The 15134-nt window shown below is 37.9% G+C and overlaps 3 protein-coding genes and 1 non-coding gene across 9 annotated transcripts in view; 3 read left to right on the forward strand and 1 right to left on the reverse strand.

Moving 5' to 3' along the window:
* The first annotated feature begins 37 nt into the window (after nucleotides 1–37).
* trnas-gcu (transfer RNA serine (anticodon GCU)) lies at nucleotides 38–119 on the forward strand. Its single transcript has one exon. It is a non-coding gene; the product is annotated as a tRNA-Ser (tRNA).
* Nucleotides 120–1248: 1129 nt separating this feature from the next.
* pfdn2 (prefoldin subunit 2) lies at nucleotides 1249–3991 on the reverse strand. The gene is made up of 4 exons (XM_008427918.2): nucleotides 3879–3991; nucleotides 2902–2990; nucleotides 2543–2666; nucleotides 1249–2123 (listed from the first exon to the last, which is right to left on the reverse strand). Exons 1-4 carry the CDS (start codon nucleotides 3960–3962, stop codon nucleotides 1932–1934), a joined length of 489 nt encoding a protein of 162 aa, XP_008426140.1. The 5' UTR covers nucleotides 3963–3991; the 3' UTR covers nucleotides 1249–1931.
* Nucleotides 3992–4887: 896 nt separating this feature from the next.
* On the forward strand, nucleotides 4888–8374 carry nit1 (nitrilase 1). Of its 3 annotated transcripts, XM_008427921.1 has the most exons (7): nucleotides 5318–5405; nucleotides 5612–5683; nucleotides 5768–6001; nucleotides 6203–6306; nucleotides 6399–6535; nucleotides 6729–6854; nucleotides 7149–8374. In XM_008427921.1, exons 3-7 carry the CDS (start codon nucleotides 5769–5771, stop codon nucleotides 7419–7421), a joined length of 873 nt encoding a protein of 290 aa, XP_008426143.1. In that variant the 5' UTR covers nucleotides 5318–5405; nucleotides 5612–5683; nucleotide 5768; the 3' UTR covers nucleotides 7422–8374. The 3 variants fall into 3 exon arrangements, with proteins under 3 accessions (XP_008426141.1, XP_008426142.1, XP_008426143.1); XM_008427919.2 differs by lacking the exon at nucleotides 5612–5683 and having other exon boundaries at nucleotides 4888–5405; nucleotides 5750–6001; XM_008427920.2 differs by lacking the exon at nucleotides 5612–5683 and having other exon boundaries at nucleotides 5186–5405.
* A 435-nt stretch (nucleotides 8375–8809) lies between these two features.
* Nucleotides 8810–15134, forward strand: part of clcn3 (chloride channel 3) — a 37884-nt gene continuing 31559 nt past the window's right edge. For 3 of the 4 annotated variants that reach the window (XM_008427922.2, XM_008427924.2, XM_008427927.2), the window contains exon 1: nucleotides 8810–9075. Coding sequence is in view for 1 of the 4 variants with exons in the window: in XM_008427924.2 (XP_008426146.1) it covers nucleotides 9045–9075 (31 nt within the window). In the remaining 3 variants the exon portion in view is untranslated. The remainder of the gene's footprint in view (nucleotides 9076–15134) is intronic. The other variant, XM_008427926.2, reaches the window with a different exon arrangement.

Here is a 15134-nt window from a genome sequence, read left to right on the forward strand (position 1 = left end):
TACAAATTTCACTGCGTAGGTAATACGTAGGCATCCCGACGAGGTGGCCGAGTGGTTAAGGCGATGGACTGCTAATCCATTGTGCTCTGCACGCGTGGGTTCGAATCCCATCCTCGTCGAAATTTATGTTTTTTTTTTTCCTGATCGTTCCAGATTCGCTAAACATATGTAACAAAAACACATCAGATCTGACTAAAAGACAGGGTGGCTAACTCTCTAGTCTTGAGGGCGCCATTTCATTAAATGTGAACTGTGGCTGTTACCTGGTTTTCTTTTTTGCTGCTTTCTTTGGAAAACCAACAAAATTTACTCTAAGCTTTCCGTGAATAGTTTTAAGACATATAAGGTGGTATTATTTAAAATTATACAAGTTTGTGAAAGCTGAAGAAAGGAAACAAGGTTTTCTGATTTCTGTGGCTTCATTCAAAGTGCTGCCCGCTTCATAATTAATCAGTGTGCTTTTGCGCAGGTTCTTTTATTTTGATGAACGCTGTTGTGACATGAGAGCGACAGTGAGCGCCTTCGCTGACCAGCCGTTACTGAGCTTAATTGCCGTTGGCTCGCTGAGTCAGGAGCGGTCACTGTGCTCTATGGTGGCGTGCTCCACTCTTCGTGCTCCACTGGTGGCGAACCGTTGTAACTGCAGTACAGCGCATCTCAGCAAGAGAAGTGCAGCTTAAGAGCACAGCTAGCACGAGAGAAATAGAAGCAAGTAAACAAAAAAAAGAAAATGGAGGGGGTGTAATTATTTCTGATGTCCATTCTGTCACAAAAGGAATGAATAGTTCTGCAACAATGCAAAAATGGTTTAGGAATAGTTCAACATAGATGAGGTAAAAAATAAAAAAAACCTCTGTAGAAATATCTTTACCAGGAACAATATGCCTGAAGTATTTGGGGAAAATTACTTCCATTTAAAAATGGAAGTAATTCCATTTAAAAATGGAAGTAATTTATAGTGCGACTTGTCAGAATAATTTTAAACCAATGATTCAGAGGATTTTTTTTATTTCATACACCAAAAAAAAACTTGCCATTACTACATACACCTTGGTGCCAGTATACTTGAGGCTCTAGTAAGTAATTTTACATTTAAACCTTAAATGAGGCAGTAACTGAGTCTCTGAGAAAATCATGTCTCGTTATTTCTCAACAGACTGAAAAAGGCCTTAGCAATACTAAAACTTACAACTACACAAAGCCTCTGCAGTAGGTTTCAAAATAGTGAAACAAATAAAAATGGGAAGCCACATTAGACAGATTTGTTTTATTAACGATTCTGAAGCCATTTCGATAGTTTCTGCTCAATACATGGCGTCAAACTGCCTGACAGGAGGCACTTCCTTCATTCCAAGGATGACATTTTGTACAACTGAAAAACTACTGTAGGCTCCCACACATTCAACTCTTCTCCATCTGTTTAAGGTCATAGTGCAAAAGCTGAAGTGTTGGAAATACCAATGTACGTTTACATACAAATATCAATGGCAAAAGACACTTAGATGTTCAAGATATTTTAGGTCATTTTCAACTCCGCACCACAGAACTCCATGTAAGAATGTGTTTTTCCTAATCCTAAAAAAGAAAATTATGTCAAACTGCCTATATGAAAATCAGCCATCTTAAAATAAAACAGGGTATGCATTTAATTGGTAGTTGCTTATGACAGTATTTCAGGGGGGGGAAAAAAAAGATAAATGCAAGACAAATATTATTTATAACCAAACATACAGACTCGGAATACATTTGCTTGAATCGGATGTGAAAAACCAAGTGTATTACATTTTGTAGAAATTACAGTAAATCCCCCGGTCCAAACATTTCCTGTGAAGAGTTCAGATTTATTTTTTTTCTTTCGTCAAGGTTTAAATTTTCTTTGTTTGGTGATGCAGTAATCAGAAGGCCCTTCCGTCACTGTCCACCCTCACAAGCTACGACACTAAAACTCCAGCTCCGCTTTTAGATCCGCCTCCCTCGCTGTTGCCGGACGGCGCCGCAGACTGGCCCTGGGTGTCTCCTTCGCCCTCTCCGACCAGACGGATGTTGTAGCGTTCCCTGTACTCCGTTAGCTCCCGACCTTTCGCTTGCATCTGCGTGTTGATGGTCTCGATTACTTTAGAAATCTGAAAAGAGAAAGACATTGAATTAGTCATTTGCCAAATCTAAAATTTTGAGTGATGGAGAAAAAAAAAAACGTAAAATTTTTTTTGGGGAATTTTAAGGAAACAAGTGTCCTTTTAACCATTAAATACATATTCTGTTCTGTATTCTTAAAACTATCAAGAAACACACTTTGTATAATTATATACCTCTAACACATAAAAAGTTGAGTGTAATGTCGCTGTTTAGGAAAATAACCACATTTATGTCAGTGCTTTTAAGTCACTTTTTCAATTTTGTTGTATGCTATGCTGCCTGACTTGGCCAGAACTCATAGTAAAGAATCTTTTATCACAGTGGGATATTACCAGGTTATATGTGATATTTTTTTTAAAGTTGTGTGAAAAGAACAAAGTGGTACAGTCACTACCCTCTGTATTACCTGTTCTTTGTTGTTTTCCAGTGCAGGTAGAACCTCTTTCACTGTTCTCTCCACCAACACTCCTCCCACCAGACGAAAGCATTTCCTCGAAGGGTCCACTTCCTTTAGAGTGTCAATTACTAAACTGAACAGAAAAGGATGAAGTCAAACACGAGTTAAAACGATACCACTGAAATTAAGCACTGAAAAAGCACTAAAACTCGTTGTTTAGTGCTATTTTGTTTGGCTTTCTATGAAGAAAGCCATACAAAATAGTAATATCACAGATCTACTACTACCTAAGTCAACTGTTGCTATATAGACAATTATAACATAAGAAAGCAGAAAAGGCTGCAGAGGAGGAGACCTCAGTGACAAACCTGTGCTCGTTGATGTCCATCTCCAGCTCTGCAGCTTTAGACGCCATGTTGCGCTGTTCCTGGCGCATTCTCTGAAATGTTGCAACCACCTGTAAAAAAAGATAAACTCATCAGAACTAAACAAATAAATGAATAATCTTCTGCACAGTTATAAGGAAATACATCTTTTAGGAGTGATGTTATTATCTAACTACAGCTCTCCCAGTCAATTTGAAATGTTTATTAAATGTTAACAGGTTCGTTTTTTTCAGTAAAAAAAAAAAAAAAAATGTGTTTCGTTTTTCTTACCGAATTTGGATGAAAATTATATTTGAGATTGCAATGTTGGACAAAAATGTGGATGTTATTGTAAAAATTTCTTAAATATTTTCTGACTACATGCTTAAACAGAATTTAACACATAATTCCATTCCACTTTGTTGAGTCATTGTTTAATGAAAAATGTCCCAATATCTGTTCACTTTTTATACTTTTTTGAGGTTTTCAGTTTTTTTGTTCTCCTGCCACTACCTCATTTTGTTACATTTCAACAAAAATGAAAGGCCTATAACACAAAGTTCTAAACTTTTATGACAAGAGAGTGCCATCGTGCAGCATATTAATGATAACTGAAGCTCATATGAAAGATTGGAGACGCTGCAAGAATCCTACGTTTGGGTTTAAAAATAGACTTTCGCCTCGTCATACCAAATAGCACCGAAAGCTTACAGTAACGTTAAAGTTTAAAGAAAATAACCAGAACAGTAAGCCCTAGATAAATTGATTTAAAAGATTGAATACACCGACTTCTCTGTGAAAATTGCTATTGAGAAGTTTTAGGAAGCAGACTGATGCTCAGATGATGGCGAAAGAGAGGGAAGCTAACGTTAGCTTAAGCTAACTGGCCGTTCAATTGACGGCTTTTACTCCGCCAGACTCAGATGGGCAACAACAATGTCTACACCAACAAAATGCAATCTGCGTGCAGGTCAGAGTACCTGTTCAGCCGACGGGCCGGACTGTTTTCCTCCGCCGCCACTGCTGCTAGTCTTGCTACCCGTGCTGCTACTGTTGGCTGCCATCTTGGAAGGGTGTTCCCGACTAGGACCCCGAGCAAGATGTTCAAAGGGGGCTCATGAGGTTGCCTGTGCGCAAATACAGTTGAGAACAAAAAATCCAGATTTCTTTTTAACGTTTGACACACTCGGCCATAATAATGTAAAACTGATCATCTTAGCTGCTCCGTGAAGATACAAAAATGTTTTCATTACCATTTCAAATAACACCATAAACAAACGTACGTTCTTATTTACTCAAAAGTCTTGTTTGTCTCACCTACATTATAAGTTAACATATTTACTATTTGTATTTTAATCTTAGTTGTGATCTGCAAAGCCTTCTTCGTTTCCAACCGGAGTAGTGTCATATTTATTTATTTTTATAGTGGCAAAGTTCTAGGACCCAGATGGTAACTACAGCTACTTGAAAGAGGTAGAGAGTTTATGGCTTACATACCACATTCACTTCCGGTGAGTACTTTCACATTAAGAAACAAATTAATTTCTTCTTTTAGCTTTGATATGAAATAATACATTTTACTTTTGTTGTTTCCTCTATAAAACAATAAACTTTTATTCAAAAGCAGCAAATAAAACTGCTGAGGTTTTCCCCATCTGCATTTAAATTTCCTTTTTCTACAATAAAACACAAAAGTTTTGAAATAACATTAAAAGCAGCAGCATAATATTAATGAATGAGTTATATATTTATTCACAGATTAATTCAATTATACATAGTTCTTGATTAATTGTGATCAATTTATTTCAGATTGCAACTGAAAATTTTTCTCCATTAGTTTTTTTCATCCTGCTAAATGCTGTGATCTCAGCTGATTGTGATCGGACGTTAACACAAATGTATATATATTTTTAAATGTTATTTACATTTTAAGGTTAATGTTTTCAGGCCTTCGTTCTCAAAATTACCCACAGTTAATCTTTTTTGGAGATTTTTTTTAAGTTCGATTAGTTTTTCTTTCATTAACGAATCCTATAGTGACTATGATTTAACAACATTAATGTAAGCTGATTTTTTTTAACTGGATAAAAGTGAAAATTGGGTCAAAGATTTAAAAAGTCATCTATTTGAATATTTGATATGAAGAATATATGCAGTTACGATAGTTCACCACAGGAGGGCAGTAAGAACTAAATTACTTTAGCTTTTACTTCAAGCTTTATGCGTTTCTAAGTGGAGTCAATTTTATTAATTTTTTTATAGTGGCAAAGAGTCCCCAGTAGATGGCGATAGAACGCAGCACGCTTGATGAATAGCAGAGAAGAAGATTAAACCACCTTTTCACTGCAGCGGACTGAGCTGAAACTAAACGTTAATAAAACACTAAGATAATGTGAACAGCGGAGGCTAACCTGTGAGGGACCAATGTTCAGGTGCAACTTAGGATCATCAGTGAAGTACTTGGCCTCTCTACCAGCTCTGGGACGCCATCACATCCTGCAAAACAGGTGTGTTTATTATTATTGTTAAGATATGTACTCTGAACTCATAACTAGTGATTTCACAAAAATTTGTACTTTTTTGTTATTTCCAAATAAAAGCACTGGTATGGAATTTTGAATATTAGGGTGGTTGTTTTAATGCTTAATTAAAATATATTAAAACACAACTTTCTTTTACAAGGCTATCCAATTTAAATGTTTCTGTTTCCCAGCTGTACTTGCCATGAAAGTGAAGCTGTATAGAGTTAAACAATAAGTGTGCAATAGGGAGAAAAAAAAGCCCAGTAAGTTGCCCTGTTAATCATCAACCATTGTTGACTTGACATGTTTCCTGACCCTCCTCCTTGTAGTCGTTGCTTTTTGTGCAGGATGTCCACTTCACCGAACCCAGTAGCTGCAGTCTGTCAAGTTACGGCGACCCCAGACAAGGAGGCCAACTTCTCTGCCTGTAAGCAGCTGCTGGAGGAAGCCAGGCAGCGAGGGGCCTGCATGGTGTTCCTGCCAGAGGGATTTGACTACATTGGATCCAGCAGAGAGGAGACACTGTCGATGTCAGAGCCTCTGGGAGGCGACATAATCTCCCGATACACTCAGCTTGCCAGGTGGGGCAACACAACTTCCAGTCTATTGAGCAATTATGACATGGCGTTAAAATGTGTTCATTAAAAGAAATTTTTATATGTTTGTGCACAGCAGTGAAGATTTAAATATTTTCTTGCTAAATAATAGGAGTATCTAAAATATATTAATTTTAATATTCTATTTCTTTTTTTATTATTGTTATTTTAAACTCTTTGTTTCAGGAAATTGGACGTGTGGCTGTCTCTGGGAGGATTTCATGAACGAGGACACGACTGGGAGAACGACAGGCGTATTTACAACAGCCATGTTATCGTTAATAACAAAGGTGCAGTGCATCTTTAGTTATATTTCAACCAAATGAAAAACCAGAGGCAATCGAGCAACATTTACACTTGTGAATTGTCATTAAACCCACAGGTGACATCCTGTCAGTCTACAGAAAGTCCCACTTGTTTGATGTGGAGCTGCCGGAGAAAGGTGTGTCACTCAAAGAGAGTGCGTTCACTATTCCCGGACCCTCCCTGGTTCCTCCAGTCCAGACTCCAATTGGCAAGGTGGGGATTTTATTGAAACAGTAGCCATCTCATCATAACCCCACACAAGCACGATAAGTCCTTGCGTTAATAGGTTAAGTTTGTAAGCCAGAAACAATGAGAGTTTTCAGGACTGAATGAGACAAAGCACCGCCAGGTTATATTTTTACTGTACCTTTGATTTGTTGGCATCGTTTTCGTTTGTGTGCTGCAGGTCGGGCTGGGCGTCTGCTATGACTTGAGGTTCCCTGAGTTGTCGCTTGCTTTGCAAAGACACGGTGCAGATATCCTTACGTATCCATCTGCCTTCACGGTAGCAACAGGAGCTGCTCACTGGGAGGTAGGATCACAAATGCTACGCTACAGCAATGTTATGCAACGACTGCTTATCGGTAGCGAGGCATCCGTCATACTGTTCCTATGATTTGAAGTACTTTGAGGAATGAAATGGGAAGTCTACTTTATTTGTTTCATATATTTTATCATTGTATTTCAAATCTTTGCGCGAAAACCATGAAAATGTGATATTTTAAGCTGTAGGAATAACTTACCTGTCCATGCAAAAACCAAAATCGAAACATAATTTCAGTGTAACAAGTGAAGTGTGACTGATCGTTCTGTGATGCGTTTCCAGGTGTTACTCCGTGCCCGGGCAATAGAAGCGCAGTGCTTTGTCCTGGCAGCGGCGCAAGTAGGCCGGCACCACGAGAAGCGTTCGTCCTACGGCCACGCCTTAGCCGTCGACCCCTGGGGGGAGGTAGTGGGTGACTGTGGAGGGGAGAAGCCGGGGATGGTGCTGGTGGAGGTCAACCTGGATAAAGTCAATAGGACCAGGAAGAACATGCCTGTCCAGCAGCACCGCAGGGACACTGCTTTTTACCACAGTATGAGTCAAACCTGTTTGTGATTAAAAGTGGAAAGATAAAATTGTCTATTCAAGCAGGACTGAATGTCAGAATTTCACAGATAAATAAAAAGAATAAAAGCTGTTCCACTTCCTACACAGTCTTGAAAAGTTAGGGTAAGTAAATTGTTGTAAATTCATAGGAAGTATTTGTATTTATATGATGACTTGCAAGCCTGACGTTATTGGTTTGAATTTTGAGTCCTACTGTAATTATTTTTAATTTTTCTTGTATTTCTAGACTTTATTCTTTGACAAAGTCAATCAGATCCGTTTCCTATCTGTAAATGTTACACATAATGATCACTAGATGGCACTGTTGGACTAAAAGCACTAAGGATAGCAAGCAACGTTGGGCATTTACTGATGTATAGCAATTTAAGGGTATTAGAGGTATAATTGCAATTAATTTTCTAATTTAATAGACATAACAGGATTTATATTATAAAACCTGTATGACCATTTTATAAATAAATGGTTTAAATGAGAATGCTAAAAAGGAGTTTCTACATAAATGGTCAATAATTATTTAGTTCAGTTTTAGCATGTGGTATTGAATGTTGGGATGTTCCCATGCTTCTACATTATATAGAATGTATTACTTTCTCCTGCAAAACAATGATTTTGTTTTGATCACACCAGCGCTGCCTTCCTCAGCCCATCAACTATAGAAAAAAATGACTTATAGCAAATATGAAGTGTTGGTGAAAATTTCTCACAGCTGCAATATATTACACTTTTTTTGTTTGTTTTATTCAGTGGAAATTTGGTATGAAGTGTAAGATCTATCTCTAAAAAGGTAACTTGAGAGACTGAAACCAGGGCAAACAAATCATTGCTCTTTTTATCAAAGATATCGCAAATGTAGTTTTTATTTGAATTAAAAATCGTTGAATTTAACCACGCAAACCATATTTTCCACATGACTTCTTTAAATAAAACAGTGTCGTTCACAACTTGATTCCCATACGCCATTATTATGTATTGAAAGTTTTGGTCCCAACGCTCAGCCTTGATGAACTCCGCAACTGATTGCTGGGAGAACCTATAGTTATAACATCCAAACTGATTTCTGTTTGTCAAATAATTACACAACCATAAATAAAATTATTGCTTTGGAAATTATGACTTCATCAGTTATCTTTTTGTTTGCAACTTTGTGTTTATTTTTGCTTTGTGGACAAATGTTTTTGTCGTTGTTTCAAATCTTGTCGTTCTCTAACTTGTGCAGGTGTTCCACATCTTCATAGTTCCTTTTTGACTATAACACCAGTTTGCAATTGATGTTTTCATTTCATTTCAACATGGCAGAGGTGTGTATGAGTAGCTATCTCGCAGCCCATCTTAGACCCGCCCTTCTTGAGACTAAAAACCTCAAAGGACCTCGTTTTCCTTCTTCCTGGATGAATTATTGATCAGAAGTCCTCCTTCCAGCCGGCGCTGCTGGGATGATCGCTGGGATGGGAACAGGAAGTTAACGTCACCGACAGAGAAATGAGACTGACGAAAGAAAACACCACCACCATGATGATGATGTTGAGGGGGAGAACGCCAAACCCGTTAGTTTAAAAGAGGAAAAAGAAGAGAAATACGCCTAGCTTAACCTGAGAAAAAGGATGAGTTGCTATGTCGGGGCTGGAACTGAGGCATCAGGAAGGTACGCTGTTTGTTGCTTGTTTTAAATCTGTCGCAGCTGTAGAGGTGAAGGGTTCGCTGACTGTGCTCTGAGGTTTTAAAAACACCCGAGACCAGTCATCCATCCTTCATCTGTAAGCTGCAAATGCGGTGAACTTTGATTTATTTCTCCCCCCCCCCCCTYTTTGCAGCCGAACAGGTGTTCGGTAGTTAGCCAACTAGCCGTGGAGGCTACCTCCGTTAGCATGAGCCCCTTGTTGCAGTTGATGTGAACTGAGTGGAAATTCACCAGCCTGGATGAATGTCTGAACTCATGTTGAGGATATTGTCATGGAAGAAGGCCTTCGGCTGCAGACAGAGCCCACTTTTAAGCTCTGTTGCATGCGAGTGGCTCCCTGTTGCTGTGTCTTCTGTCCTGGTCATTTCTATCTGGGGAATACAGATGTAACAGATGCTAACGACACTTAGCGGGCGAGTGCTAAAGGGACTGAGTAACTGACCTCGGTGCTGCAGACACGTTTTTTATATATATATATATATAATTTACTCTGAAAAATCTGAAATGTACAGATACTATTTATATACGTCTCTCTCATATTACAACGTAAGCTTGCTGTATCCCGCGGAAGCCGACAATTTAAGCATTGGGACTGGTTACCACGGTTTGGTTGAATCAGATTAGTTTGAAATTCAGTCAGTTCATAATCTCAAATTACATGAACATTTAAGTGGGTGTCACTTTTGCTACGCTTACTTTGACCTTCAACGACTACTATGTAAATAAAACACTTATCAAGTTGATTAGAGTGTTCAGTGACATTTAATTAGCAATCCGTCAACCCCGAGTTTTCCTTGTGGAGAACAAGCTCATTTACTTTAAGTGAGAATGGCATTCAAGTAAGGCAGATGCGTGTTGATGTTCATGAGTCAGGAAATTAAGAAAACAGTTAATTCAGTTAAAATATAAATTAAAAAAAATGCAACACTTTAGCTGTTACAAGCATGACTTCACAAGCACCCCACTTTATTTTATCACTACTGATGCACCGATTGTAGTTTTCTGGCCAATCACTGACCTTTAAAAACCCTAGCCTGCTGATTCCGATTTTGACCAATTCTTGTGTTTTTTTGTTTTTGTTTGTTATAACGATCAGTGTCGGGTGCTATAAAGTTAAAATACGCCTTCAATAAATCTTACTGTATTTTAAAACATGGAACTATACATGTGAAACAATAAGTTTGCGCCCTTGTGTAACTCATGAGGGCACATGAGGGTGTGCTCTCAAATATAAATGAAAAGTTTAGAGCATTGCTGTCCAAACTAAATTCAATTGATCCCTAACCTAAAAAAATCTGCTCCTTTAGATTTCCATTTTCCACATTTTCAAAACAAACAAAACTTGCACAACAGTTTTGTTGAGGATTTGAGGCTAAAGAGGCTCAAATCCTCTTTTGAGCCTCTTACCAAAGTGAAAGCGCATGTCAGTATTTTACTTTTTACAAAGTCACAAGGCTTGCGTGGCTTGAGATCAGTTGAGAACAAAATAACAAAGAAACTTAAAAACCACCAATAAGGTGTCTTGATTTCTAGTTTTTTTTTTTTTTCGGATATTGATCAAGGAAAAGTTCGACGAGATCGCCAACACACCTTTAATCTGGTGCTCCACTGAAAACCAGATTAAAGGTGTGTTTGTTTCCTTTTAATGTAAAAACAATAAAAATGCCCAGTTGCTCATGTATGTATTTGCCCATTACTGATAACCTAAAATTATGTCAGTCAGACGGGATCAATCGGTACACCCCCATGTTTTACCACATGCAGTGTCAAGATGAGCCTTTTCCCATCTGATCGTTTTAATTAACCGCCAGTGGGCCAAGAAAAGCAGCTTTGCTTTCTGATGTCGCTTGTGCTTCAGATCTACAAACTTACCAGAAACACAACACAAAACAAAGGTTCCGGGGTTGAAACTTTGTAACAAAAAAAAGGTAAAAAAAAAAAAAGAGAAGAAATTTAATTAATTGATTTAAAATTGATGTAGTTATTTGAAATTAACATGTTAAATTCCCGACCTTAGCATATTTTAAACTGTGTTTAGCTGAGTAAATGTGTTTCTTTCAAAAATGCAAACAGTTTCTCCTTGAAAAGGAAATATGAGGGTGAAAAAAATCTTGATCAGTTTGTATTCGTTTTTAAAGAAAATCTGCTTTAGATGAAGGTAGTGTTTATAGGTGAAAAATTAGATTTTTCTAACTTAAACACCATTAAAAACGTAAATGACAAACGGCAGAAGATTAGAGGTCAAACAAGATAACACGACATGAGTAAAATTACATAAATTACCAGCTAAAGTGGTGAAAAAGTGTATCATCCAAATAATTTTTCTTTTACAAACTGTACTTGTCTTCCTGTTTCTTTTTTTTCTTCTTTTTTCAAATTGGTTCAACTTTTAAAAAGGTATTATCAAATCTGTTGTGTCTCTTAACCATCTATCCTTGAGATTAGGAGCAGTAATGAATGTTAATTGTGAACTGAGGTTAATGTTTACTTGCTGCTGTGTGCCGGTGTGTGTGCTTGACATTTACGGTTGGCTGACGGTGTTGTGCTAAGTTTAACCTTTTCTACCCAGCGGTAACAGACGGGTCAAACCAAAGGCACCACAGAGCTCCTCATTTGATTTGCCTTTGCTATTGAGTTAATCTGCCCTCCTGATTCTGTTTGGTCTGCTGTCGGTGCTCTCCTTGTTTTTCTATCAACAAGGTTTCCTAGTTCAATTCCATCTGCCAGCTCTGATTTGTCATTTGGTTGTTTATAACCCTTCTCATGTGCTTTTCTGTTTATCAGGAAGAAAATCTAATTAAATTAGACAAACCAAATGGTTGCGAGCCGTTTCTATTAGGCTGAGGTTCAGTCTAGTCAAGTTTTTTTTTCTCTCTCTTTATTAGGAATGTATTCCTTTTAATAACATTTGTGACATATCTTTTCTTTTTTGTGAGAGATCAATGTGATTCTGTATTTGTAGAACAACTTAAGCTATACAGAAAGTTATCATGGACCAAATTCCATATTATTGGTAATCCTTGAAAATCTACCTTCTCTATGATCATTTGAAAAATAAATCTTTTTGTGTGTGCAAGGTTTCACCCTGGTTGGGTGGTAGTCATTCATCCACCGGCCCGTCTAGTTTCTGAGTTAAAAAATGTTTAAAGTTGACAGGAAATATAAAAATATCACTCAATAATTCTGTGTTATTGAAAGATTGGAAAATTAATACCTGAACGCCAACTATAAAGTCTTAAAAATGCTAACATTTCAGAAAGACTTAAATAAATAAGCATTGCTAAACCTGATGGGGGCACAAGTAAAGCCTGGTGGCCCGCCAGGCTTATAATACACTAGGGGAAACCCTTTGTGTGAAAGTGTTCTTCATAAATAAGTTACATCAATTGTTCAAACTTGATAAAACTATTAAATTGTTGAATATTTGTTACTTTTTTATTTGTAGAGAGTTGGAAGTGAGTATTTTTTGTCGTTTATAGATACTATTATGGTAGCAAAACCCCTGGGTCAGTGATGAGATATAAAGTACTAATTAAAATTGTTAAAATCTTGGAATGCGATTATATTACCCAGCCATAAAAAGAATATGAAAAGAGAAGAAAAAAAAGCTATTTCTACTGCTGCTGAACTATTGATTATGACACTACAATATAGCTATTTTCTTCTTGTGCAGAATTTCATTATTTTAGTGGGAAAAAAGTGCAGCAAACTTCTCTTAGCCAGCTTCCCAGCAGTGTGCAGCAGCAGATGCTGGGTCTTTCTTGTGGAGTAATGATAGAAGTGCTGTTTACTATGAGTAAAAACTCGTTTCTGCATGCGTTGGAGCTGATGTTGCTTATGTGTGCGTCGAAGTATCGACCCTCTGTGTGGAGGAGGCGTGAGGCTGTCTGTTGGAGTAAACGCTGAGTCACGTCTCGGCAACAATCTTCTGGGCAGCAACTCCATGGCGACCAGCTGGAGAGAGATAAGCTCGCTCACTGCTCAACTTGTTCCTTTGCTGCTGATTGTTGCGCCGTTGTCAATATTAAAAAAAAATAATAAAATTCTCTTCTCACCCACGTCCCGAAATCCTGAATTGTAATCTATCCGCCCGTGTATTTCTTTCTACGTTATCAACACGCTGCAGTCCTTCTGACGTATTTATCTTTGATTTTTAGTTACAAAATATCAGGCGAAGCAGCAACCACGCTTTTATAACTTTAACCATGAAAGGTCAAGCATTCGTTAAGAGACAAAGCAGCAATGTCATAATAAAGTTGTGTAGTGGAAAAGAAAATGCGTGTCCGTTTGTTTCCCCACGGCTAATAATGTGGCATGAATCGGCGCCCCCGGTGTGTTAAAAGTGTGGCCCAGCTTTAAATGTCAGCTCGATTGAGTTTCAGACAAAGAAGCTGCTTGGCGGTCTGAGGAATGCAACCAATCACAACCATTAGCAAACCCACAAACACGTTGTCAAAAGACAAACGGCACTTATCTTATTGTGAATTTGAGCAGTTTTCTATTTGGACAGTAATTTTCATTAGATATTAGTCAAATGTTTCGTGGTTGGTGTCAGGATAGCAGAAAAATATTTAAAGCTACTCATTGGGTTTAAAATCAGCAGAGAGAATGAGTTTTTCTCAACAGCAGCCTGACCTTTTCTCATTTAACGTGAGGTAATAAAGCGGAGTCGCGTGGCCTAACCCAGAGGATCCGTGGCTTCAGGGCCTGAAGGAGCTGAATTGAATTTTCTGGCCTCTCTGATTTGATAAAGCTCAGGAGGAGTTTCCGACTCGTGGCGAATCGATTTGAATGTTGCCTCTGAATGCTGCCTGCTGTTTTTCTTACCTTATTCAGGTGTTTCCTACCAATTTTTTTTTCTGACAGGAAGACATTTTTTGGGGGGGGCAATACCAATTTCTTTTTTTTTCTTTTTTTTTTGTATTTCTGCAATAATAAACACTATGATGCCTTATAGATTACAAATAGTGCAGGTTCTTAATTTTGAACCACTATCTGGCTTAAGAGGAACAAAAAAAATATTTTTCAGTCTAGTTTGACCGATCATAGCCACTCAGAGGAAAATCAGGCAGTCCTGATCTCAGACACATTGATTGTGACGGCTGCTGGTAAATTAGCCTCTTCACTATTTTGCACTTTTGCTAATTTATATGTTTTTATGCTGAAAAAAAATTTGGTAATGGAGCCATTGTCCATAGAACATTTTGGGCGTGTATGCATCGATTTGGAGATGTTTCATACATGCTCTGACAGTGGATGATTAGAAATCATTACCTTATAGTTTGCGGTAATCACATGGGTCATAAAGGTTTGATAATCTCTCCATTATATTCATAAGAGCTGCCTGGTCCGTAATTACGCTCATAAAAAATGACAGCATTTATGTAGATTAATGATTAAAAAAAGGCATCTAAAAAGGGAGTCGTTTTTCAGAGGAGCCTCTGTACTGGTTTAAAGACAGTTGGGAATATTAGCTGTAAGTCTTTGCAGAAGGCTTAAACAGTAAGTATGTCTTTGTGTTGCAACATGTAAATGAAAAAAGATGAATCCGAGCTGACTAAGGTTGTTCTACATTTTCACAGACTTCCGTTTGCAATGGTCAGACCCACAGGAAACACGTGGTCTGAAAAAAAGATCAGTTTGCTGTTTTAGCACTTTTTCAGTTCTGGAGAAGTACATTTCCCTAAGAAACCAAGATTATATGTATGCACTTCTATGTCTTCATCTGCCTTAAGCTTCATCTTGATTTATTATTTTACAGTCCAAAGCACAAACGCACACAACAAAACACATTCTCGTCGATAATGAATTTGTTTACGTTGGCCTGTTGAACTCTCTCTCCTTTTCCATTAGTGCTCTGACTCCCTGTGTTTCTAAACTAATACTTCCTTTAATATCTTCAGCTTATCTCTGGTTCTCCGGTGTCACTGGACCGGGACTTCACTGCAGGCAGAGGAACATTTTAGGTCACCTCTGTCTGTGTCCTGTAGTTCCCAGCTCGTCCACAGGGTGGAGGTGTTTGA

This window comes from Poecilia reticulata, linkage group LG14 (assembly GCF_000633615.1).
Source record: "Poecilia reticulata strain Guanapo linkage group LG14, Guppy_female_1.0+MT, whole genome shotgun sequence".
In the NCBI taxonomy this organism is placed as follows: Eukaryota; Metazoa; Chordata; class Actinopteri; order Cyprinodontiformes; family Poeciliidae; genus Poecilia; species Poecilia reticulata.